General features: G+C 37.3%; 1 protein-coding gene across 1 annotated transcript in view; it reads right to left on the bottom strand.

The window, feature by feature from the left end:
* Positions 1 to 27,671, bottom strand: part of kcnh2b (potassium voltage-gated channel, subfamily H (eag-related), member 2b) — a 187,717-nt gene that overhangs the window by 5,994 nt on the left and 154,052 nt on the right. Inside the window, exons 6-12 of the mRNA XM_055183131.2 lie at positions 10,803 to 11,243; positions 10,312 to 10,702; positions 5,030 to 5,229; positions 2,201 to 2,453; positions 1,700 to 1,893; positions 1,248 to 1,350; positions 14 to 298 (exon numbers count right to left, since the gene is read on the bottom strand). Of these exons, the coding sequence (XP_055039106.2) occupies positions 14 to 298; positions 1,248 to 1,350; positions 1,700 to 1,893; positions 2,201 to 2,453; positions 5,030 to 5,229; positions 10,312 to 10,702; positions 10,803 to 11,243 (1,867 nt within the window). The remainder of the gene's footprint in view (positions 1 to 13; positions 299 to 1,247; positions 1,351 to 1,699; positions 1,894 to 2,200; positions 2,454 to 5,029; positions 5,230 to 10,311; positions 10,703 to 10,802; positions 11,244 to 27,671) is intronic.

Genomic DNA, 27,671 nt, shown 5'->3' with positions numbered 1-27,671 from the left:
TGCTGGGTCTCACCCGACAGAGCGTTACACGTGTTCCCTGTTTTGGGATCAGCTTCGCCCTCATTCACATCATTAAAGTTCATATAAGTGCTCTGTATTTGAGACGACTCCATGAACACAGTGGGAGGGGCGGGGCGTGTGTGCACAGGCTCCTCCTCCTCACCGCTGGAATGGGAGGAGATTGAATTTCCAGGCTCCTCCCAACCCGGCTTAAGTTCGTTTTTATTACAGGCGGCTTGTTTCCGGTTTCTCCGAAGGAGTTTCTGGTTCTTCTTGATCTCTCCAGCATCCGCATCATCTGGAGAAACAAACACACACTGAATATTCAGGACGAGTAGATGTGTTTTATTTTCCTTATGTTTGTAGATATGGGCTGTAATTATCGTTTAATCATCGTGAATTATTTCCAGGAAACATGATTTTACTCTCCATGCTTACAAAAAGAAGAAATGTAAATAAAATTTACTTTGAAGTTTTTAACTTTGAGCTCAGACTAGAGGTCTTCACGGGTCCACTTACATCCGAAAATCCGAGGTCCGAACCGAGACCAAAGTGGGTTCGGGTCTAAAAGTTTCACGTGTGCCTCGGACGCGGGCCGAGTATAATAATAGTGGCATCGTGTCTCAGGTAATTTACAATGAATGTGTTTTTACCAAACAGACCTGAGAAGACCTGAAATATCTTGCGTGGGGGGCTGCAGACTGAACACACGTCAGTGCCGTTTTCACTGGGGGCCAGTCAGGTAAAAAAAATGCCACTGGGTCGGATTTGGGTGTAATTTTCTCAGGTTTGTCCCAGGAAGAGTCTATATTATTTATGCATGTCGGGTTCGGGTATAAAGTGATTCAGATTATTTCAGGTCGAGTACATTTTTTCGGACCCGAGAAGACCTCTGACCTGATGCTTTATTTCAATAAAACAGATCTTAAAGGCGGGGTGCATGATCTCTGAAAGCCAATGTTGATATTTGAAATCACAAAAACAAACATGCCCCTACCCCAATAGAATCTGGACCTTCTTTTGATAGATCCGCCCCACACATACGCAACCCAGGCAACGATGTCGGTTAGTATACACGCACCTTACTAACTGCTGATCGGTTAAAAGTGTGTTTTTGTACTCGGCCCGACTGCCTTTTCCAAAGTGTTTTTCGAAAATCATGCACCCCGCCTTTAAATATAATTTATAGACTATAATCCTACAAATTCTCTTGTGTGTCTCAGATGTTAATGTGAATCATTTGAAACCTTTTTCTGTTCGCCGGCGAAATGAAAGTTTTCTTCTCCGAAGTTTGTTAAAGCCGGTGCATTCGGACTCATCGCTGCTTGGAGATCCGGGAATCATGTTTGTCTGTACGGAAACACAGATATACACTTTAATAAACTTGGAATAATGTAATATGACTTTGTGTGTCATTACTGCAGTGCAGTGCTCTCCAACATGGTGCCCGTGGTGCCAAAGCATGCTCTATTTATATTATATAATATTATATATTTTTTATATTAGCTTGGTTCCTTGTTAACATTTTAAACAATGATTAAACATATCAATGAGTAAAATAAAATAAACAAGTAAAACAATTTTGTTTTTCAGTAGATTATATTAAAAATATATTAAAAAAGTATCCCTTCAGCCCTGTTTTTTCCTTTGCTCACAAAAAAGTTGGAGACCCCTGGTGTAGTGTATGAGAAGTCCTCACATCTCTGAGGTTAAAGGTGATCTCAAGGTTACTCCAGAAGAAGTCTGAGAACTCTGGGTACATGTCCAACACCTCCAGTACATCTTCTCGGTGGATCTTATGAAGATCACAGTACGTCAGGGCTCTAACATCGGCGTTCGACTTCCCCGGGCGTGCGTACAGATTGATGGGCTCACCGAATATATCGTTTTTACCTGTGATGTATGATTAAAAAACATCCATTACCATTTAAATAAACAAATCAAAACAATGGGAGTAAATATGGCCAAAATGCATTTTATATAAGAGTGTGTATCAGATTTAGGACGTGACATCCTGTAGGGGGCACAAGAGGATAAACTCATTAAATCTTAAAGAGCTCAGAGTTGAGGATGTGTTGCATGATGATAGTACAAGAGTTTGGAGCTTTGTTCATGATATTTCTGGATTTTAAAGTGAACTATAATGTTTAAAAACATGACAATAACACAGACCTCAGTGGATAAAGGAAAGCAGATCTACCTAATATGGCCACCACAACATCACCACGTAAGATCTCGATGGATCCGCGTGAGATGAAGTAGAGAGCGGTGAGAACGTCTCCAGCGTGTACCAGCGTGTCGCCCGGCGGGGCGTGAGTGGTCTTAAACTTCATAGCCAGCGCTCGCAGGCAACCCTTAGTGGATCCTTTAAACGCTTTACAGTTCTGTAGGAGGGTTCGGTTCAGATGAAGACAAATATCAGCTTGTAGACACTCGGGGAAACCCTTCAGCACCTGATGGAAGATCAGCAGAAAATCCTAATAAAACATTTACATTTATTCATTTATGCATTTGGCACATGCTTCTATATAAAGTCTTACAGTGCTTTCATGGGAATTAAACCCATGACCTTTCTGTATAGAACCCATGGCCTGTACACAACACACATTATTAGTATTCTTACATAAAAAATGCTTCTTTTAACTGGAAGGCATATGCACCCATGTTCATATTAATAAAAGTGCTCAATCTTGTCTTGGTGTATATAAGTATACAGAATACAGATGTGCAATTCCATTTCCTCAGTAAAACACCAATCATAAGAGATCTGACTGTCCAATCAGAACGCTTCACTGCCCTATAATAAGTTCAGCCCGCACACAGAGACACAACTGACACGCACATTTGTTTTCTGTACAAGAATAAATGCGTACTGTAATATAATGTTCAGACTATACATTTGTGACAGGTAAGAAAATTCAGTATAGAGGAAACTTAACTAACACCTGCTTTACTTATTCATTTTGTATAATATATGACTGACTGATGCAAGCAGCCTTCATTAAGATTTATTAGTTATTCATGTAATCCATTTCACAAATCACACATTACGTCTAAAGTGTGTCATATTTTTTCAAATGTATTTCCCTGAATCTTGTTTAATGTTGAAAATAACTGTGAGTCTCTGGTAGTCTGAATGTCTAAAGATTAAAAACTCTGTGATGCTTTCAGATCAATGACCTTTACACAATCAGGAAAAATGGTCAAACAAATGGTTCCTCACTGTCACTAGGGCAGTACCCTTAAAAAAATTACATCTTTGCACCTAAAAATCATATCAGTACCTTAAAGGTCCATACTGGCACCAAGAGGGTGCATACTGGTACCTCAATGGTCCATATTGTGCATATCGGCACAAAAAGAGTGCATACCGAAACCTTAATGGTCCATATTGGTACCTCAGAGGTCCATACCGGCAACAAAGGGTGCATATCGGTACCTCAGAGGTCCATATTGGTAACAAAGGGTGCATACCGGTACCTCAGAGGTCCATACCGACAACAAAGGGTGCATATCGCTACATCAGAGGTCCATATCGGCAACAAAGGGTGCATATCAGCACTTCAATGGTCCACATTGGCACCAAAGAGTGTGTACCGGTACCCCAGAGGTCCATACCGGCAACAAAGGGTGCATATCGGTACCTCAGAGGTCCATATCGACAACAAAGGGTGCATATCAGCACTTCAATGGTCCATATCGGCAACAAAGGGTGCATACCGGTACCTCAATGATCCATATTGGCAGCAAAGGGTGCATATCGGTACCCCAGAGGTCCATATCGGCAACAAAGGGTGCATATCAGCACTTCAATGGTCCACATTGGCACCAAAGAGTGCGCACCGGCACCTCAGAGGTCCATATCGGCAACAAAGGGTGCATACCGGTACCTCAATGATCCATATTGGCAGCAAAGGGTGCATATCGGTACCTCAGAGGTCCATATCGGCATCAAAGGGTGCATACCGGCAACTCAATGGTCCATATTGGCATCAAAGGTTGCATATCAGCACCTCAATGGTCCACATTGGCAACAAAGGGTACATACTGTACCGGTACCTCAGAGGTCCATACCGGCACCAAAAGGGTGCATACCATACCTCAATGGTCCACATTGGCACCGAAGAGTGCATACCGGTACCTCAATGATCCATATTGTCACCGAAGAGTGCATACCGGTACCTCAATGGTCCATATTGGCAACAAAGGGTGCATACCGGTACCTCAATGATCCATATCGGCAACAAAGGGTGCATATCAGCACTTCAATGGTCCACATTGGCACCAAAGAGTGCGTACCGGCACCTCAGAGGTCCATATTGGCAACAAAGGGTGCATACTGGCACCTCAATGGTTCACATTGGCAACAAAGGGTGCATACCAGTACCACAATGATCCATATTGGCACTGAAGAGTGCATACCGGTATCTCAATGGTCCATATTGGCAACAAAGGGTACATACTGGCACCTAAACGATTCATATTGGCACCGAAGAGTGCATACCGTTCCTCAATGGTCCATATTGGCAACAAAGGGTGCATACCGGTACCTCAATGCTCCATATTGGCACCAAAGAGTGCATACCGGTACCTCAATGGTCCATATTGGCAACAAAGGGTGCATACCGGTACCTCAATGCTCCATATTGGCACCAAAGAGTGCATATCGTTCCTCAATGGTCCATATTGGCAACAAAGGGTGCATACCGGTACCTCAATGCTCCATATTGGCACCAAAGAGTGCATACCGGTACCTGAGAGGTCCATATTGGCACGAAAGGGTGCATATGAATACCTCAGAGGTACATATTAGTATCAAATGTATACATATATTTACCTAAATGGTACGTATTAGGGCTTTTTAAAAGGTTCTGCCCCATTGACAGCTAGGGAATATTTGTTGACCATTTTGAGTTTGGAGTGAGATTACATATGATATTGATCAATCACAGACAAATGATAAATACAGAAGGTCTTACTGTAGATTCTCAGTATTTAATGTCAATGTATAAAGAAGTAGGGGACTCACAGCGTTCATGTCAATGCCGTTAGTGTAAGACCAGGCGTGTTGGAAATATTCCTCCAGTCTCTGTCGCAGCGGGTTGGGAATCTGATGGAAACGGATGAATTCTCTCACTCGCAGCATCTGTGTGTGATATCGAGCCGTTCCAGAATATAACCGCTGGATGATGGCTGACACGTTCCCAAAGATACTGGCATACATGAGCGCTGTGAAACGAAACATTTTGATTAAAAATCTTCTAACATCATATATCAGCAGCAGCATAGTCCTTGATCCTTTCATACTTGAAAAACTGATTTACCACGGTAGCACGGTAAAGTGATGTATTAGATAATAAATCCATCCTACAAGTCCTTGATACTGAATGTTACCAAATTTATATACAGTACTGTTCCTAAGTATTTACATGGCATTCCAAGGTACTTCAGTTAATACCATAGTAAATACTGTATCCAGAGAATGTACCTTATATGAATATCCAAATATGACAAATTATGTGTCAGTAAAACCACAGATGATTCTAAAAAGATTGATTTAAAGATTAACAAAATAATGACGCTTGAGTACTTGAATCTGACAAAACCTAAACTCAGATTCAATCAGATGTTTATAGACCTCAGATCAGCTCTTGTCTTATACAGTGGCGAGGCTACATAAGGGCCAGGGTGGCACTGCCCGCTCAGATTGACAGCTGACCCACCCAGTCAGAAGAGAAATAAAGTTAAAGCAAAAGAAATCAGACATAAATTATAATAATCTCTTTAATAATGATCGCACAAATAAATAAATATAAGACATCCTATAAATAACTATTTATACAGTATAGTAAGTTTATCATTTGCATGTGTTTTTAAACATTACAAATGTTAACATTCAAGCAATTTTAAACAATTTGAGCGCAATATGTTAAAGGGAGCTGTTTTTTTGTGTGCACAGACACTTACACATACTCAAATGGATGCACACACGCGTGACACGCGTTTCAAAAGCAAACAAACATAGAATCTCTCTGTGCTTGATAGGACAAATACATGCAAAATTATCTCACAGTCCTGGGGCCTCATTTATCAACATTGCGTAGAAAATGTTCTATATTTGTACCTACGAATGAAATTTAGAATGTGCCTAAGTACAAAAAAATCAGGATTTATCAAACGTGCGCACGTGGTTCGTACGCACATCAGTAAGTAATCCTTGATGATAAATCCCACTTGTTCTTAAGCACCATGCTCGTGCACGTTCATGTTCATTTGCATTTCGAAACGCCTCCAATGAACCATATATGGTGACAACACCTCCCGTTATAAGTCACGTGGTTGTGCTTTTTCCCTCGTCGCAATAATGGCAAAGCGAGCATAAAAGAGAAACTTACAGACGCAGAAATTGAGTTACTGGTGGATGAGGTTAAATCCTAATAACACATCCTGTTTGGTTCACTTAGTATGGGAGGAATGACTAACAAAAGAAAACAAATCTGCATGGGAACATGTTACCAGTGAGTTTAATTCCGTTGGGTATGAGAACACTTTTAGAAATAAAAAAGTGGTTTGACATTAAATTATCAGCAAAAAAAAAAAAAAAACGCGTCACAGCACACTGACGTGAAACGAGTGCAACTGGAGGAGGACAGACAACTTTCCACCTTGGACAGCAGCATATATAACCAGCATCATTGGCGCGATCTTTGAAAACGCGCTACCGGCGGAATGGATTATTTGCCAAGTCTTCCAATAACGCAAGATAAGCCATTGCACTGTGTCAAGCATTTGACGGAGACTTCATTAATACAAATCACATGTGCTTTCACAGATACAGATACATATCACAAATAAATCATTAAACTTATTTGCTGTTACCATACTGACATTAATCATTTTTAACACCTGCTTGTGGATAATAAATAGACACTTCTTTATACTCACTGGAACAGGGTCCTGTGTAGTATCGCTATTCTACCACTAGATGCTCTGCGTACGCATACTCCGAGGTGTGCGTATATTTACACACATTTCTAAGTATAAGTGCAATTTGATAAATTCCACACTTTGCGTAAAACTGTTTCTACGCACACTTTACGCACACTTCTGTGCGTACGCACGCTTGATAAATGAGGCCCCAGGACTCCTGACAAGTATTCTCATAAAAACCACTATATTGTAAAATTGTGTAGGCTAATTTAAGAGTAGGCATTGAGGTCCACCCTATTTCACCAAGGTCCACTCAGTTTCTGGCCTTAGATCAGATCTTGTATTATATCAGAGAGGTCACGCTGCTTCTGCAGACATTTTGAACTTTATCCTCCAGTGAAAATGTAATTTGGTAGCGTTGATGATAAATGCTTCAACAGGCCATAAAAACAGCAATTACTCGCTGGTTATTGACCTGTGATTTATGTGCTGCGGCAAAATTAAACGATTTTTAGACGATTTATCATAAAAACTGTGCTGGAGAGGAGCAGAAATGAGCTCTCAGCTTGATTTCTTCAGTAAAACGGAGGAGGATGTTTTTACTGAGGTTTGATTATATAGTGCACGATCCATTAACAATCACTCAACTAAACCAACATTTATGATGAAGACAAGATTCTCCTACACATGCTCATTTAAATTACGTACATCTGCCTACATTTCTGCATAACCTAAAAATATGTTTCTCCTGCTCCAGATCGCTGCATCTTTTGGTGTCCACTAGAGACACTGGAGGCATTTTAATTTGGGTTCATTCAAGGTTACAAAGCAGACAATACTGAACATTATTGGTGTATATTCTTCCGTTTATGATTGTGTGACTGTGACGGAAAAATGCCTTTACTGTCAAAATTGATCGTGTTCGGCTGAGGTACGATAAGAACTTGTTGTTTAGATAAATGGTGACTTACAGTAATGAATGATTTAGTCAGCTGTGGTTTATTAATAAACTTGCCTTGCTATTAAAATTAAACTGCAAAGACAACAAAGTTGGCTTAGGATGCTGTGCATTTGTGTGCAAATGTCTATAAATAAGTACAAAATGACACAAATGTACTTACAAATACTGCAGGTTTTAATTTGTGTATGTGTCTGCTTCATGACTTTAAAAAATCCTGGGTCAAAACAAAGAAAATCCAAATACTAGGGATGCACCAAAAGAAAAATTCATGACCAAACAGAATAAAATGAAATTTTTACCATTGCACATTTTTAGAATGTCATTTTTACTATATTTATTTCACATTATTTAACAATTAATTTCTTGGCGGACACGCGCCTGCGTGCACGGAGTGAGACGGCGGCATGAAAGAGGAAAAAGGGCTCAACAAAAAGCTTTGGGTAATAAAAGTTTTATGTCTGGTTTAATATAAGCATGTTTTTTATTGTAGGACTTTACTGGTTCTAGGAAGTTTTTATTACATACTGCTGATGCTCTTCGTCGTTTCTCTTCTCATCTATGACATGAGATGAAGAACTAAAGTCTTTCTCCGTGCTTGTGCATTCAGCAGACCAATATCCATGATCGCTGCCGTGTCTTTCTCATACGCTGCGTGATGTTCAAAATGTCTTGATTTTAAATGATAAATGAAACTTGTAGTGCTGTGTTTTCGCGTCTTTCTCTGACCCTTTAAAATGCTTTCGCAAACATGTTTGCTGCATTTGCGCGTCTCTCACTCTGCGCTGGTTGCTATTCGATCACGTCATCCGGTCAAATATATTTGCCCTTTTCACACGTTCAGCCAAACACCGAAAATTAGTTTTTGCTATTTTCGGCATCCCTACCAAACGCCTCTAGTGGACATTCAATAGAAAGATGCAACGAAGTGTAACTGGAGCAAAAGTATTTTAGGTTATGCAGAAATGTTAATTATTATAAGTGAGCCTGGGTTGAGATTCTGATATGCTTACAATGATGGGAGACTGAAATACACAGACAATGATATATCATTCATTATGTCACCATGGGCCAAATTTACTAACAGCTTGCCCAAGTGCAAGCGCCTCTTTTGCGTTAAAAAAACTACTGTCAGTATAAAGACGCGCAGTGAAACTTTAGCGCTGAAAGGGCATGGACTCCGTTGTTTTTGCGACTGACTTTAATGCATAAGCATTAGGAGTTAATTACCCCATGATTAACTCACCCTCAAACAATCTGAGATACATACGTCCATCATCTTCCAGATAAACACATTTTATGTTATTTTAATAAATGTCTATTCCATCCTTATAATGGGAGAAACGGGGATCAGGGAACAACCTCTGACTTTGAAACCCAAAAAAAGTGGTAGTCTGTAATCCACACGACTCCAAGGGGTTAATAAAGGTGTTTTGCAAAATATCGAGGCAATATTGTAAGAAAAATATCCATATTGTAAACTTTATAAACTATAATAATAAGCTTCCGGTACTGAGGCCATCTTGAATTCACTCCGCAATGTACCCATGGCAAAGAACGCTCATTATGCTAAAACTCTCCAATGAATTGCCTGAGTCCAAGATAGCACTGTTACCAGAAGCTAGTTATTATAGTTTATAATGTTTAAAATATGAAAAAATCATAAGGGTTATTTTGACATTTGGCTGGAGTATCCCTTTAAATGAATCATGCAACACAATTTACTAAGAGTTGCGCTCATCAATTTACGTCATTATTTAACGCCTAAAAAAAATGCCTTAAAGGTGCAGTGTGTAAATTTTAGTGACATCTAGTGGTGAGGTTGTGAATTGCAACCAACGGCTCAGTCCACTGCATGCCCAACCCTTGCTTTTGAAATGCATAAAGAAGCTACAATAGCCACCACCAGACAAAGATGTCATCGTCGTAAACAACTTAGTAAAAAAGTTTGTCCGTTTAGGGCTTCTGTAGAAACATGGCGGCACAAAATGGCGACTTCCATGTAAGGGGATGTCTCATTCTAAGGTTATAAAAACATAACGGTTCATTTTAAAAGGTCTTTATACACCCCTGATCATATAGTTTTGTATATTATTTTGCATTTCTTTCAAGAGATCCTTCAAAAAATTACACACTGCACCTTTAAACTCTACACTATTTGCACTACTCTTGGTAGATAGTCGGATTATAATCCTATAGATAATGTATATTTTCAGTTAGCATTACTAATGTATATCTTACTTAATTGACACACACATTTGCTTAATAGCGCTATTATCATAATAGTCTGATTATAAAGACAAATACTTTAACAGTTAGTATAGCAATTTTCTAGTAAAAACATAATATCATGTATTTCCTTTTTTCTATTACTTTTCTCTTGTTTTATACTGTTTACAACATAAATAATTTAATATACTCACATCCTATAAGCATGACACATATAGAGAAGATCTTTTCCGAGTTGGTGTTTGGTGACACATTTCCGAAGCCCACGCTGGTCAGACTGCTGAAGGTGAAATATAAAGCCGTCACATATTTATCTTTAATGGAGGGTCCTGATCCGGGAATGCTGGAGTTGTAATGTTTTCCTAACTGATCACCCAGCGAGTGGAGCCAGCCAATAGAACCGTTCCGTTCCACGCTTCCAATGGCGTACCAGATACAAGCCAGCCAATGAGCGATGAGCGCAAAGGTGCACATGAGCAGAAAGAGAACGGCCGCGCCGTATTCAGAGTAACGGTCCAGTTTACGCGCCACTCGGACGAGTCGTAAGAGACGCGCCGTCTTCAGCAGCCCGATGAGGGTGGTGGTCTTGACACAAAAATTAAGAAAAAATACTCAATAAAACAACAATATACTGTGTTATACTATGAATAAATACATGGTACACATTACCCATGATTCCCCTCACCTCTGCATTCACTTCTTCTGCATCACCGTTGCGGTATATGAGCAGGTCGAAGGGGATGGCGGCCACCATGTCAATGAGAAACCAGCCTTTGAAGTAATGGACGGCGATACGCAGCGGATGGCTGACCACCTCATCGTTGGCATTGACGTACGTCGTGCGGAAGTTGATGACGATGTCGATGATGAACATGATGTCCACGATGAGATCCACCACGTTGAGCGGACTGCAGGAATAGCCGCAGGTCTGCACCGAGACGTCTTGGTCATCGTTTAACAGGAACGCAGCCGAGTACGGCGTGAGGATGGCCGTGTAGATCACAAGCAACAGAATCAGCCAATCCCAAACCGCTTTAAAGGGACTATAGTGAAGGACCGTCCACTTGTGTATGCGAGGAGCCTGAAGCTTATACTCGGGAAGAACGTCTGCTCCCAGCGACAGCACCTGAAAAGTTAGAAAAGTTAACATTAGGTACTAAAGAAGATTTTGAAAACAAGCTTTAAAGAAATCGCATTTCCAAAAATGAAATCCCTGTCATCATTTATGTATCCTCATGTCATTCCTTCACTTGTCTGACTTACTTTTGAAGAACACAAAGGGAAAGGAATGAATCATAATAAATGATAATCTGATGAATGTTGAAACATGATTTCTTCTCATGTTGCGTTCAACAGAATTAAAACTGCATGCAGGTGTGGGATACAAAATTTATCACATTTAAAAACATTTATCACAAAGCACAAAGAGTCACCATAGTGAATATATAAAAAATCTTATTATGCGAAAATAAAGCACAACTAAGGTAATAATGCAGCACGGTTGTGAGTGGTAAGTTTAATGGATGTTTCTGAGTGGTAAGTTTGTGTTTTTTTCAGTATATGGACCTGCAAAACGTAACTGTAATGTCAACAGTAGAAGTTAGTATATAGCATTAACTAGCATATAACATTACATAGCATATAGTTGGACTAGCATATAGCATTAACTAGCATATAGCATTAACTAGCATATAGCATTAACTCAACAGTCACAACTTTGTTATTATCATTGTAACAACATTGTAATTAATGTGTAATTTAATGTTGGGGCGTAAATCTCGACTGTAACGTCACAGTTGATGTTATGTTGTGATTGGTCTCTTTTCTTTTGCATGCACGTGGTTAACATAAGGAGGAGGAAACAATTGTATTTGAGGCTCATTGTATGTCATTACCATGTACACAACTCTTATTCTTCATTCATGCCTACATAAATACAGTTTTACATTCTACGGCACCTTTAATGTGTATTTTGAAAATATTTTGCCAAGGTTTCTTCTGTGTTTTGCTTTGTGGTTTCTTCATTTTCGAAGAGGTCTGATCTGTAGATATACTGTATGGCTCAGAGTCCTCCAGTGTAAAAATCATCAGATCACTGAACGAAGTAACATCACATCTCTCCTCAACAAATTGTATGATTTAATCACTATCTCTGGAGAAAGAGTGAGAGTAAAACTTGACTAATAACAGTGTTTGTATTGTTTGGCAGGTCACTTGTCTCAGTTTTAGTGGTTGGATTATTTCTCAATCTTTGAGAGAACAGTCGGTGATGTCACGCGTCTGAATGAGTTTAAATGTGTTTGATTTGTGTACTGTAGGTGCTGGACAGCTGATGACCTTCAGCTCATTTGACCTCAAGACTGAAATCTGTCCACATCGTCTCATACTGACATAACTCACTGACAGCCTTTCTGTGTTTATACTGTATTCAAACTGTGTGTTCACTATATAACAACCTATTATTTCCATTAAATGTACATTCAAATTATATATATTTTTTCATTTATATAGTTTGATATATATATATATATATCAGACGTCAGCTGGCATCACGCTTCATCTCTTCTGTAAAAAAATCATCCGGTCGTTGGATTAGAACGAGCTGATCTCAGTTCAGTGTTTCAGCATTATTCAGCACCTATCAGAGCTCTGAACGCTCATCTCTGAGTAAAGATCCTCCCCAAGGACATCACCGCTTATTTTTAGAAACGCCAAAGACTAAACTAAACTTTACAAATCTGTTCGGTGAAGCGTAAAGCAAAACACATTACAAACCCTACATACACATTATAGTTCAATCCTTAAAGGGATAGTTCATCCAAACATTAAAACTCTCTTATCATTTATTTCCCCTCATATTGTTCCAAACTTGTATAAGTAATCAGGAACACCATTGACTTTCATAGTAGGAAAAATACAATGGAAGTCAATGGTGCTCTAAAACGGTTTAGTTACTCAAATATATCGTCTTTTTGTTTAAACTCATACAGGGTCAGATCCACATGAGGGTGAATAAATGATGACAGGATTTGTATTTTTGTGTTGTTATTAATCTGTGAAATATATTTCATGATTATAGAGTCAATCTACATCATCTTCCTGAGGACAGACTTTCAGATTATTTTTCAAGAGGAATGTTGAGCGATCGATTCTTCTCTGACCCAAATCTCAATGATGGGCAGAATAATAAAATTCCAATGATGTAATGATTCATCTGAGACGTCTCATTAAACTGTTCATTCAGAGTAAAATTCACTCATCCATCTGAAGCACTGACAAAAAAATACAGCTAGAAATTTTAGTTTTCCCTGTTTATTTTACAGTAAATGCAGGTTAATGTCTAAAATCTGATAAATCCAGCAGATCTGTCAGTGTGAGGTAAATTTTATTGCCATCTTATATTCAGAGTTCTTTTTTGATTAATTGATATAAATTTCTTACATATTGTTCCTTAAAAGTTTGTTTGTGAGAACTATGGTTATCATACTTTTACACCGAATGTGACAGGAGTGCAAACATTACCCCTGCCCTGGGGTTCATTGTAACAAACAAAAAGTTTATTGTAACACCTGCTTTAGTTTAAAAACAAATAATTCAATCAAATTCTGTCTATATACTAAAGGTGGATATTGTTTATATATCTGCCTATAATAGATAGATATCCACACATTCATCCATCCTTCATCTAAACATCCTTGTGTTATGCATCATGCAAATTATAAAAAAATCCTAATATTGAGTTATTTCCCCTGATATTGTATTAACAGTTATAGTTTTGATGAATAGTATTGTCATTGTTTTCATTTCATTATCATTGTATACCTGAGGCTTTATTGTAACCCCGCTGTGTAAAAATGTTTTCAATCCCAGCTATCAGTTACTAGGAGTTTCTGACATGTTTCTGTGATGTTTAAGGTAACAAGACAGTGAATAAAATAATATAAAGTTGGATTTGGTGACTTGCACACCCTACTCAGAAATCGAAAAAAAAACAAAGATGAAGAAATTTACTTCCATGCCTCCAAAACACTTTGTTCAATATCTTAACCAAAACACATCAAAACTTTTTATAAATTTACAGGAGATCTTCTGTCAGTAAGAGAAAAATACTAAAAGCACAGATTCCTCAACCCTGTAGAAATATGTAATATTTATACAATGAACCCCGCTTTAGTTTCTGCCCCGTTCCCCATCTCATAAATAACTTTATAGTATATTTTATTTATGCATTGTTTCCTATAAATAATGAAACTAATTTTACTACATTTAAAACTAAACAGAATTTATTTTTCTATGTAAATCAGACACAGAATCGTTTTTTAATAGCGGAGACTAAACTAAACGTACACAGTAGAGGCGTGTTGCATCATCTGTCCAAATGGGCTGGTAAAATATCAGCATAAAAATACTGACCAATCAGAATAGAGTATTCTGAACATCAATGTAATATTTAAATGTACTGTATCCTATATCAAAAACTATATGATAAAACAACATAAGAACCCAGAGTTGAATTTTTTTATGAATACACTTCATCTTCTTTATTATTTGAAATGTGTGCAAACATATTACATTTGCGTTTAAAGTTTTTTTTTGTTTGGCTTTTTGAAACTCAATAAATTCTCTTATAATCCCTCACTCTCAAATATTTCAGGTGCTGATCGTGAATGATAAAGGAGACCAGGGTTTGAAATTCTTCTGGAAATATAGGACATTAAATATTTAAAAGCCTCAATTTCTACTATAAACAAACTTTAGACCTGTCAGCGTTAACAAGACCTCCATCTCTTGTTATTTCAGGTCCTCTGGGCTTGATAGCCAGTTAAATAATTCAATCCTAGAGTACAGCTAAAAATACAAAATCTAAAATTCTTGCCAACTGAAGAGAGACGGGACGCTGTTTGCCCTCAGCACATTAAATATATTCTGTTATATTGAGGTTGAATCTCACAGTAATGTTCAGTTCGTATTTTACCCCTAAACCAAAGGGAAAACTTAGAAACTTGACTTTGCACAAGGATTTTTTTTATTCGTTGTGAAATCTGAACACTAGTATTTTAAGAAGTTTAGGATTAAACCTTTCAAAAAACAATCTAAGAGTGATGTTCAGAGTCATAAACTATTAAAGAGTGAAGATGTCTTGCTGACAGTGGATCAGAAACACTTTACTGTACAAACTCTTGTCTCTTACACAAACACGTCCTATACATGTTCTGGGATCGCTCCCGTAAAGTGGATCTACTAACATTCCCAGAAAGCCCTCAGTGTGACAATCAGTGTTGGGGGTAATGCATTACAAGTAACACGCATTACATAATAATATTTTCTGAAGTAACGAGTAAAGTAACACATTACTTTATAAATGTACACATTCATTTTTGGGTTACTTTTTTTTAAAAAGTAATGCGAGTTACTTTTCAGTTTAATTAATTCAACTTAAAATAAAATAATGTACTGAATGAAACTGAACATCTTAACGTAGATTAACGCACTCTGTGCGCCTAAGCAGGAACAGTTTGCGTCAGAAATGGAGATGGCGATCATAAAAAACACCTGCAAGGCCTGAAAGTACTTTCCCCAACACTGTTGACAAGACGCAAAAACGTAGTAAGGAAACGCGTGACATCGCAACAAAAATGTATGGTTCAGCTTTTTAACACAAAGATTTAAACACAGATCAACATTCACGATGATAAATGTCTGTAAACTGGACTGAAGCAGAGATCAGTAAGCTCGTCACTATCAGCGTTAAAACTGAGATCATTCATCAGCATACTAGAACGGCGCGTCAGGCGCTCCTTTATAGTCTTATCAAAAAAATGTAAGTGCATGGTTTCCGGAGAGAGAAATAAAGGATAATAAGCAAACTTCAGATGCTGCGAAGAAAAAAACTACCAAGTGCTTTAAACACATCATGTGTCTTTACGGTATGGGTGTAAATGCACACATAGATTCCAGAAAAACATTGGCAGTGTGAATGAATCAAAAATCAAACAATCCCGGACAAATCCTGGACACATTTTCTGTGTATTTTCCGTAATGTCTGTGTGAAAATGTTAGATGCTCTCAGGTCTGCTGAAAATGTAAAAGCATCATTTAGGACAGAGGGAGAGTTTGTAGTCTTTAAACTGCTGATGAGAAACTAGTTAAGAATCTATAATGTGTCTTTAAAAGCAGACGTGACAGTAAAACAACACAGATACTTTCAGAAGTGATTTTTTTAATACTCTACTAAAGACATTTGTTTTATGAGCTAAAATGGTGTTGGATATTACATTTTTTGTGCTGCTAGTGAATGTCTGATTTATTATGATTCACATTCTCATCTGCTATTAAATGAGACATTTCACAAGACTTTTTAAAGATGTCAAATAAATCTTCAGTCTCCAGAGTACATATGTGAAGTTTTAGCTTAAAATACCCCACAGATAATTTATTATATGATGTTAAAATTAACACTTTGTAGGTGTGAGCAAAAATTTGCTGTTTTTGGGTTTGTCCTTTAAAATGCAAATGAGCTGATCTCTGCACTAAATGGCAGTGCTGTGGTTGGATAGTGCAGATTAAGGGGTGGTATTATCCCCTTCTGACATCACAAGGGGAGCCAAATTTCAATGAGCAATTTTTTCACATGCTTGCAGAGAATGGTTTACCAAAACTAAGTTACATGGTTGTTCTTTATCACATTTTCTAGATTGATAGATCTAGGTTGATATAAGCACTGGGAACCCAATTATAACACTTAAACATAGAAAAAGTCAGATTTTCATGATATGCCTCCTTTAATGATTTAAAAATTAGAAAGAGTTGAATATCAATGCAGAGATAATAATATGATTCAATCACTTAATCTACATTCACACATCACATCTGTAGCATAAATGTGTGCTGTAATGTGCTTTTAAAGGCGGACTGCACGATTTCTGAAAACGCCTTGGAAAACGTATAATACGCGTCGAGAGCATTCGGTTAATATCATTATGTCATTTTTGATGGCGTGTAGTGGCTTTTGCATCTGAGCTCTTTAATTTACTTTTATAGCTTAAAGGAAGAAAGAAGATCATGCTGGTTCGAAACAACTTTTGAAATCTTTCCCCGCCACTGACGAGGTATCTCGTTAATTAAGTGATGTTTTCCTGACAAGTTTTTACATTAATCTTTTATTCCGCTATTATCCACTAGATGCCGCTCTTACCAAATTTATAAAAAGCTGAAGCAAAAACAAATTTAACAACATTTTAAAACACAAACGTGTATGTTTTGATAATGAATCTGAGTCTGATCTCTAACAAAATTCCTTTACAAAAATACAACTATTTCAGCTTTTTGCTTAAAATTTTGTATTTTTAAAGAAACCTCCCATATTTAAAAAGAGAACAAATAAAGATAGGACGAAAGTTTTTTCCTGTTTTGTTTGTTTGTTTGAAAGCTTAGGGTCTGTTCTTTTATTTGATATATTTGTTTATATATTTATATTTTTACATTTTCCTGAAAGGCATTTTGGGAAACATTTCTGAAAATCACAAAAAATGCTAGCCGGCAACTTTAAAATAAAAAGACTGGCAGGGAAAAGTTTCTCTTAGAATTTATCGTTAAATGCATTTAACTATTTTCAAAAAGATTTTTATTTGAATCGGCTTCCCACAACCTATAAACAGACTTTATAAACAGACAGAGTTTTTTGATTTAGTGCAGGTTTGAGGACTATTTAATGACTTTTTTCACTTTGATAACCATTACATTTATTCATATGCACACATTTATTCCCATCCTTATTAAAATGCAGAAACAGCTGCATTACTCATTCTAATGAATTACATTATAAGAAAAAATACTAATGGTTATATTAAGGACATTAAAACAGAATTAGGCCTAACATTAACGTAACATTAACAACATAAAATGTTACTAAAACCACTTTTTGTTTGTCTCTTCTTATCGTCATCCTTCTTCGTTATCCCTTTTCTGCGCCTGAATGATAGACTGATTTTTTTGCGGTCCAAACTAAATCCAAATCCTGGGAGGGGAAAGGTGGTGGCAGGGTGCAAAGGTCATTTATAAGCGGTAATGCTGGGCAGCAGGCTTTGCTACATATGTAATGTAGGTCATCATTGTTGCCAGATTTCCATCGACCAAACATCATGATTCTTGATAGTCGCTCTATCAGCAACACCAAACATTAAAAACATTTATAGGGTTGTCCAGGTCAGTCAGAATCAGGTCATGTAATAGGTCATGCTCATGGTTAAGGTCTATGGTCATTGGACCATTATTTGGGGACCCCTTAGCACTGGCGGGGCCCTAAGCAGCAGTTTAATATGGAGGGACGGCTGTTGTCACTTCTGGTGTTTTTTATCTAAAAATAGATCAGACTAAGAAATCTGTCATGAAGAGTCGGCGATTACCAATCCAACACAGATATTAAAGGAGATTTAAACCAGAGATTTTCTGTTTTTTTCTGAATGAGAACAGCAGTACTTACAATCCGAAGAAAAACTCAATCTGATGATGTAACGAAAGATTAAAAACATGACTGAAGATTAAAAAGGTTTACACAGAAGATTTTCCTCACACAATGCTGTTGTTTGATTTAAAGTATGATACTAGCAGATTGTTATGTTGCTTTGAGGTTTATCGTCGTTTTTCTTTTGTATGGCAAATATAAACACAAAAACCCAGTTAATTTATGTGCAAACATCCAACTGTATTATACTCATTCTGAGATAAAATAACCTGGATTAGTAACCAAATTTAGCTAAAAAGTCATAATTATAAGTAACTGAACCAAATGTAAAATAATCCCACAACCCTCGACTCTGTCGCTTCTCATCTCATTCATGGCTTTTGTCTGCCATCAGGAATCAAAGTCCAGCGGTTTACAGCTCCGCTCTTCCATGTTCAGCTAAGAGGATTCATCTGTCATTGTGCCAAACGTAACCATCATTCAAAGTCTTACTGACTGCTCTGAGATCAGTGTGCTTACAGTACTATCAACCAAACACAACCAAGATCAGATCACTTATGAAGGTATAATGAAGACATCATGTATATTAAACACATTTACAGTCACATGACTTGTTTGTGTTTGTGTTGGCTGTTATTTGTGTTCATTTTGTTTCAGTGCCTGACCTGCAGTGATACTCAAACACAAAGAGACAACTGTTGACATCATCTAAAAATAAATATAGATAGTTTAACAGATCATTCAATTTTTGGCAAATTTAAAATGACATTTTGACCTAAGCATGGTTGTTCTAAAAAGCTCAATGAGAGGTTGTTCATAACTTGTTGTCCTTCTCACAGCCACAAACTGTGTTAAATATCTCACCTCAGTGTTGTCGGTGGTCAGACGGGGGACGTTGATTTCGTCCCAGCGGATGCAGCCGGACTCACAGAGCGGCATGAGAGCGGAACACTGAAGCACCTCGGTCAACAGATTCAACATCAGCGTTACGACCATGATCCTCAGCGCCGCATCGGGCCGCTGCCGTTACACCCGCCAACCCCAAACACCCCTCACAAACACCGCTGACAGTGAGCTGATGGAGCGTCCTGTAGTACCACACCACCACACAAACTCCTCATGTCTAAAGCAACCATACGCAGACATCAACCCATGCTATGAGTGCCAATGCACAGGAGTGAGTTTATCCTCATGTGGAAAATCTCAGTGAACTCAGAACATGATGGTCACGGGTCCGTTTGTCTCCAGTCAGAACCTCCTTATATGCCTGATATATTTAGTAATATTTCTCAAGCTCTAGTGATCGCGTGATGCTGAACTACACACAGCTGCATACGCCCACAGCAGTCGCTTCATATTAACAGACGCCAAGAGCAGAATCTCTACTAAAATCCTAATTCTGTCAGAATGAGCTAGAGAGAGAGAGAGAGAGAGAGAGAGAGAGAGAGAGAGAGAGAGAGAGAGAGAGAGAGAGAGAGAGAGAGAGAGAGAGAGAGAGAGAGAGAGATGCTCATTCATGTGAATGCTCTTTTAAGGATAACTGAAGGGGAAGAGACGGAGTGAGCATGTGCACAGAGAAATACCAAACAAACGAATATAAGAGAAGTCAAGCAAAACAAAGATGACATCATGTGAATTAGTGAGAATATGGTTTGAGCTGAAGTACTACAAAATAATTTACTGTTAAATGAAACATACAGGAACATTTTGTAAACAAAATAAAAACAACAGATTGTTGAATAATAGCACATTGTCTTTTATCTGTTTTAAGCATGACAGTATATGTAAAATATACTGTCAGCCTGATCTCACAATAATCATACATTTTTACAAGTCGGCTATTGATTTCACCTTGAAGTGATTCGTACGTATTTTACAAGTTGGCTAATTTGCGTGATTTTGCAAGAAGTGATTTGACATATTTTACGAGTCAGCATATTCGTGTGATTTCGTATAAAAGTGATTTGTACGTATTTTACGAGTCGGCTAATTCGCATGATTTCAGATAAAGTGATTCGTACGTATTTTACGTGTCAGCATATTCACGTGATTTCGTAAAAGTAATTTGTACGTATTTTACGAGTCGGCAAATTCGCATGATTTCAGATAAAGTGATTCGTACGTATTTTACGTGTCAGCATATTTGCGTGATTTCACATGAAGCGATTTGTACGTATTTTATGAGTCTGCTAATTTGCGTGATTTCGCATGATTTGATCTGTACTTATTTTACGAGTCGGCTAATTCGCATGATTTCGGATAAAGTGATTCATACGTATTTTATAAGTCAGCATATTCGCATAATTTCGCAAGAAGCGATTTGACATATTTTACGAGTCAGCATATTCGTGTTATTTCTTATGAAGTGATTTGTACGTATTTTACGAGCCGGCTAATTCACATGATTTCGGATGAAGTGATTCATATATATTTTACAAGTCAGCATATTCGTGTGATTTTGGATGAAATGATTCATACGTATTTTACATGTTGCCTAATTTGCATAATTTGGCATAAAGTGATTCATACGTATTTTACGTGTCAGCTTATTCACGTGATTTCGCATGAAGTGATTCGTTTATCGTTAATGAGTCAGCATATTCGCGTGATTTCGCATGAAGTGATTCGTACGTATTTTACGTGTCAGCATATTCACGTGATTTCGCATTAAGTGATTCGTTTATATTTTATGAGTCAGCATATTTGCATGATTTCGGATTAAATGATTCATACGTATTTTACATGTTGCCTAATTTGAATAATTTTTCATAAAGTGATTCATACGTAATTTACGTGTCAGCTTATTCACGTGATTTTGCATGAAGTGATTTGTTTATATTTTACGAGTCAGCATATTCGCGTGATTTCGCATGAAGTGATTCGTACGTATTTTACGTGTCAGCATATTCGCGTGACTTCACATGAAGTGATTTGTACGTATTTTACAAGTCGGCTAATTTGCGTGATTTCGCATGAATTGATCTGTACGTATTTTACGAGTCAGCATATTCGCATGATTTCGCATAAAGTGATTCGTATGTTTTTTACGAGCCGGCTAATTTGCGTGATTTCGCATAAAGTGATTCATTTGTATTTTACGAGTCAGCAAATTCACATGATTTGGCATGAAGTGATTCGTATGTATTCTATGAGTTGGCTAATCGCATTATTTTGGTTTACATGAGAGTACATTATTATTGTATTTCAACGAAGATCTCAAAATCAACTTAAATATTTCTTAATACAATTTTAAAGAGCAAATGATCTCAGCTATGCAAACCATATTCATTTTATAGCTCTGTTGTCCTGTATATCAACAATTGTCTAATTTGTGTCTGTTTAAATTTCCTCAGAGGTATGTTACTAGAGATATTGGAGTTAAAGTTAATAATAAAACAAAACTAAAAACTCTGTTCATGACTCCTGAGGTATAAAAGAGCAACATCTGAGCAATAACAGTTAACCGTATGTGATGATCACACGTGTCACATGTGTTTCTGTGTGGGAATTTAGCTCAAGGGACCTCTTACTGAGGAATCACAGTGACGTTACTGTGTGTGTGTGTGTGTATTTGTGTGTGTGTTTCCATGAAACTGACAGAACAGTTTGTAGGTTCTGTGAATCTGCTTTATCTTTCTGACACATACACACGCACGCATGCACGCACGCACGTGCAAACACAGACAAAAGACTTATGAGGACATATCCTCACATATGTTAATGAGCAATCACACATGTATATATGCAAATGAAGAGTGCAACAACACAGTTTGTATATCACAATCCAGACAACACAATAGTGACACTCGTTTAGCCACACCCCCACATATCCTAACCTGAAAATGATTGGTCATTCATTATGTTGTTATGGTAACAAGCTTTTCAGATATGACCGGATTTATCCTCAATGTGTTTTAATGCTTTCTGAGGACATGCAGTCCATGCACACATCTATTAAGATCAAATTAAACACTACTGACACTTTTAATATAAGTAAGGTGCAAGTAAGGTGCACCTGAAAATCAACTACAAGAGTCAAAACGGATCAGGGGTCACATCTCTCTAGAGGTATCAAATCCATTAACATATTCAGGATTTATTCCAGACATGAATGATTCCTCAAATCCTGCAGTATGTTGAGAAGTGTGATCAGACACTTTTACCTGTCAGATAATAAAACAACATCAACCATCTAGCAAGCTGGCACAGTACTGTACTGTATCTCATGTTATTGCTTTCCTTTGACAATTGCTTTGCTGTTTTTTCTCACTTTGGATAAAAGCGTCTGCTAAATGCCTAAATGTAAAGGAGTAAAACTAAAGTAACTTTTATTGTGTTCGTGCATCATCAGATTGAACAGACAGAAGGTAAAAGAAAAATACAGCATCATAGTATCTCAGAGACGGTTGCCTAGATACCAAGTCATAATTTCTTATTTTAACTCTCAACCTTGACAGAGTACTCAGCTAAATAACCAGAAACATCACAAATAAGTAGAGATGCACCGATCGACCAGCCAGAAATCAGAATCGGCAGATTTTACGCACGATCGACCGGACTGGTAGCCGGTCAGTCTTACGTCCTGTTGTTGCCAGTGATCAGGTGCAAAATGTACAGCGCCATCACAAGTTCAATGCATCATCATCTCATATTTAAACATCTTGACTGAAAAGTGGTGACAGTGCTAAAATGATAGCAAAATACTTAAAGCTGCTTATTAGTGTTATGAATCGTTGTGCTTGGACTGGACGTGTTTTTATGATGTTGGGCATCCGATCATCACATGACAGAGTCATTTGTGTTTGTCTTAAATGATAAAAACAGGCAGTAAACTTTACCCCTGAGAGTTTGAGAAATGATCCGCCGGCACAACCTGATGGAATAAACCAGTTTTTATAACTCCATTCTTTTAAATGTTCAAGTTATAAATCATCGGCTGTGCTTATAGAGGTACAAAGAAACCCTGAAGCTCTTCATGAACTTATCTCAGGCCCATCTGATTTAGTGACTGCTAGAGTTTCTGGTTTTTTCATCTGTGTATGACTGTAAGATCAGTCTGAGATCAGACACACATGTGTATGATGAATATAAATCAACAGAGAGAAACATAACATATCACCCAAGAGATGGGCTTATTTTCATGGCCTAAATAATAGTTTTTTCTCTATAACACACACACAGTTTACCACTTTGCCTACGGCAGCAAAACGTTGCAGAAAATAAAACAAAGCCAAAATAGCAGTCAGTGACACTAACAGGTCAGCGTGTAATGGAAATAATCACATACGACTGCATTGTGTGTCATAGAAAACACATTTGGGCACAATTTAAAGCTGAAAAGAAATCTTGATGCTCATGAAATACGAGGGCAAGAGAGACCGAATGAAATTTAAAGTTTTTTGGCCTCTGGTCTTTCTGAAATGAGTTTGGAGAGGTTGTGTAACTCACGACTGTAAACATCAGTCAACACTTACATGACCAAACCATTTCAACACAAAACTATTTTAATAAGATACTTTATGAGATATTATGCCTGTGTATGTAAGTGACAGAAATTAGATTTTTAATATTGAGACTTTTGCTCCACATTGTAAAACCTGATAAGTTAACTCAACTTAAACCATTTGAAGAAACCTATTGCCTCAAACCATTGAAGTTTTAAAAGACATACATATGAGTACTGTGAACTTAAATATAAGTGCATATGACTCAATATATTTAAGTTCACAGTACTCAAATGTATGTGTTTCAAAACTGAAATGGTTTAAAGCAGTCAGTTTCCACAAATAATTTAACTTGGGTTAAGTTTTTAGTGTTTTCTAACCAGAAGCTAAATATTAAAGATCATCATAAACAGTATTTATGAACATTGATTATACAACATGAACATATTGGGCTCTATCATACACGCAAGTGTCTTTTGCTAGTTTTAACCCTGCGCAATGATAATTTTTACGTTTAGCGCCACGTTGTTTAAATAGCAAATGCATTTGCGCCCAATTTTGCACCCATGGGCGTTCTTGTCTGAAAACGAGGTGTGTTCAGGTGCACTGTTGGCATGTTGATATTTTGAGGCAACTAAAATAGACTACGCCATTGACCAACTAAAACCTGCTCTAAAGTCTAAAGTCAATGGCACAATATTTTTTGTTATTTAATGAGCGCGTAAGTATGCGCCTACAAACGGGCCGACAACGCAGGTTTGCTGATCACACACATGGATGCGCAGCAGCACAAAAACGCTTTTAAATATGAAAGATTAAAGGATTGAAATGTTAAATATTATTATTGAGTCTCTTGGACATAAATGAGGACTAATTATGAGACGTTAGAAGGCGTAAAGAGTTGCTTCAACTGTAGCCTGGTAAGTAAATAAATGCTTTGCTTTAAACAAATGCATGTATTTTTAAATGTTTTTAAATGCTATCTTATGGATTTATTATATATGATGACTCTGTACCTGTGGATATGAAGAGATGAGAAACATTTTAAGTAATCCTTTTTAAAACCCCATGGCGCTGTCCGAGTACTAAAACACTTCGGCTCTCTGCACGTTTGTAAATTCTTTTTCTCTTGTTTGTATTTTTAGAGTACAAACCTTTTCTTGCATATTTGCAAATTATTTTATGAGATTACAATGATTATGTAGGACATCAATACATTTAAAGCAATTAAAAGACTGCTATTTGTACTTCTATGACTGAAAGAAAACGGCTTTTAAAGGTTTTAATAAAAAAAAAAATGTAAATAAAAATGAAAACAACAAATTTTTTTAACATTATTCTTAAACTGGTAGTCTTCTTCCTCCGCTTAGTTTTTCAGTTTACAAAGTCCGTCATCTAAGGGATTAGACATAGCGCCAGCGCAACTTGCTTTTAAAGGGGATGAAAGATAAGACTCTCATTGGTTTATTGCACGTTACGCCCAAAACACACCCATTACTCATTACAAGAATAGGAACAATCATTTTCGACCGTGCGCTCTGCCCATAAACCATTTTTCCCGTCATTAAATTAGCAAAAGTGGATTCGGACACGCCCATTTAGACTGTGCGCTTTAGACAATGTGCTTAGATAGTTAAAATGGGGCCCATTTAGTTTCTGGTGATAAAAACTACATAGAAGCTGTTCTGACAACAGTACTTATTTAGTCAGATTATGAAGAGATGCTTTGTGTGACTAAACTACCATTTTCCAAAATCTTTAACATTTTAAACAAATGAATGCAAATAATTATAATTTTAATTAGTTGTTCATTTAGCTGATAAATAAAAGAGAAGGAAAATACCAAATTGCTTAATGCAAGACAATTCGCATTCGTGAGTTCGCGTTTATTTATGTTTCTGCATTGACTTTGTAATCTACTCATGCAAAGCATTTCATTTGCATCTGCTGTATGCGCCTCATAACTTGTTAACATGTTTAGGCTACAGAATAAAATATGTGCTGCTTATGCATGCTGTGTGAAAACGGTGTCACAGTTTTTGTCTTTTTTATTTATTAATTGTGTAGCTCTTGAGCTCCTGTGGTCTCATGAGATACAAACGTGTCCATCCAATGCAAATTTTTGAAAACTGATTTTCACTTAATATATTAGTATGGAAGTTTTAGATTTCAGACGCAGAACTTCTCTCAACTGACACAATCAAATCAACTTTATGATTATCATAAATATTATTATAGATATTTCATCTGTTCAAAATTAAAATTCTGTCATTGTGCTGAGAGATGGTGAAACTTCAAGCCTCATTTCTCATAAGAACTGAAGTAAAGAGAGCCGCTTCTCTCTCCAGGCCCTGTCATGTGTTCAGATGAGTAATAATTGAGACGTTCAGCGTGACAGATGTTGCTCTCTGAGGATGAGGATCTGTTAAACCCCGACAAGCTACAGGTGAACAGAACGCATTGAATCATTGAAACATCGCCGTCGGGTCATGGTCTCTGAAGGGGCTGGCACAGTTTGATGGATGACTCCGCCCCACTGGTGATGATTTCTCAATGTTATTGATGGGTCAGCCGTCAGGACTGCTGGGAGCCAATCAGATCGCTGACACTGATGGGGACAAACGGTTTTCACACATCGCAGGATGATGTGAAGGATGTGGAATCAGCAGTGAATAACTGATCTGAGTTCATCAGTGTTTTTACTGAATATTACTGAATAAAAAATATATATATATATACAATAGGACCTGAGCTTGTTTTCTGAATTGAGTAGATCATTATGTTAAGTGAAAAATAAAGTATAATTTTCTGCTCAAATTTCTCTTCTGTTGATGAGCTTTGCAGAATAATGGTCAAGAATGTAAATCTATGCGTTTGTGAAGAGATTTAACTCAACAGCATGTTTACACAGTGAGGTATTTATAGTCATCTAATAGAAAATCTAAATCTCATCAACATCTTCAGAGAGATGAACGATTACGGCACTCGACCGGTCCGATGCTGAAAGAGACACACGACAGCACGCTAAAGATCGCAGAGGATGACAGATGACAGCATCCCTTCCCAGAATGCACTGCTGCGCTCACTGTATCACCTTTAATGCAGATCTCCTGTCATTTACCTCCATTCATTATGTCTGTGCTCGCCGGCGTCTGCCAGGACTTTAGACTAATAGACTTTCAGTGGACGAGAGATTTAAAAGTGCGAACACACAGAGTTCAGCTCATAATAATCTATTTGTATCAATGTTATTGTACATTTTAATATTTTGACACAATTCCCACAGAGTCTCATTATAGTTTATTTGAAAAATACAGAACATGCACTTCCATTTACTGCCAGATGGAGGCAGTATATCATCTCATGAATACACTCATGTATGGGTACTTCATGTTAGGTGTCCATACATTTAATATATACACACTACAGTAAAAGTGATTAAAAATTGCTTTAACGGCATATTTAGTTATCATCAGACAGAACAAAGATGTGGAGGACCAAATATAAAAGTGCAAAACTAAACTATACCTAGATTGCCAAAAGATCTGAAGTCAATGTGAACATTTCTCTTTAAGATAGATAAGATTAGCTACATACTGTTACTGTATCTTAAGAACTGTGTCATTTCTTTATTATTTGAAGGAAG

This window comes from Misgurnus anguillicaudatus, chromosome 25, assembly GCF_027580225.2.
Source record: "Misgurnus anguillicaudatus chromosome 25, ASM2758022v2, whole genome shotgun sequence".
Taxonomy (NCBI): domain Eukaryota; kingdom Metazoa; phylum Chordata; class Actinopteri; order Cypriniformes; family Cobitidae; genus Misgurnus; species Misgurnus anguillicaudatus.
This window is presented reverse-complemented; position numbering and strand designations above follow the sequence as displayed.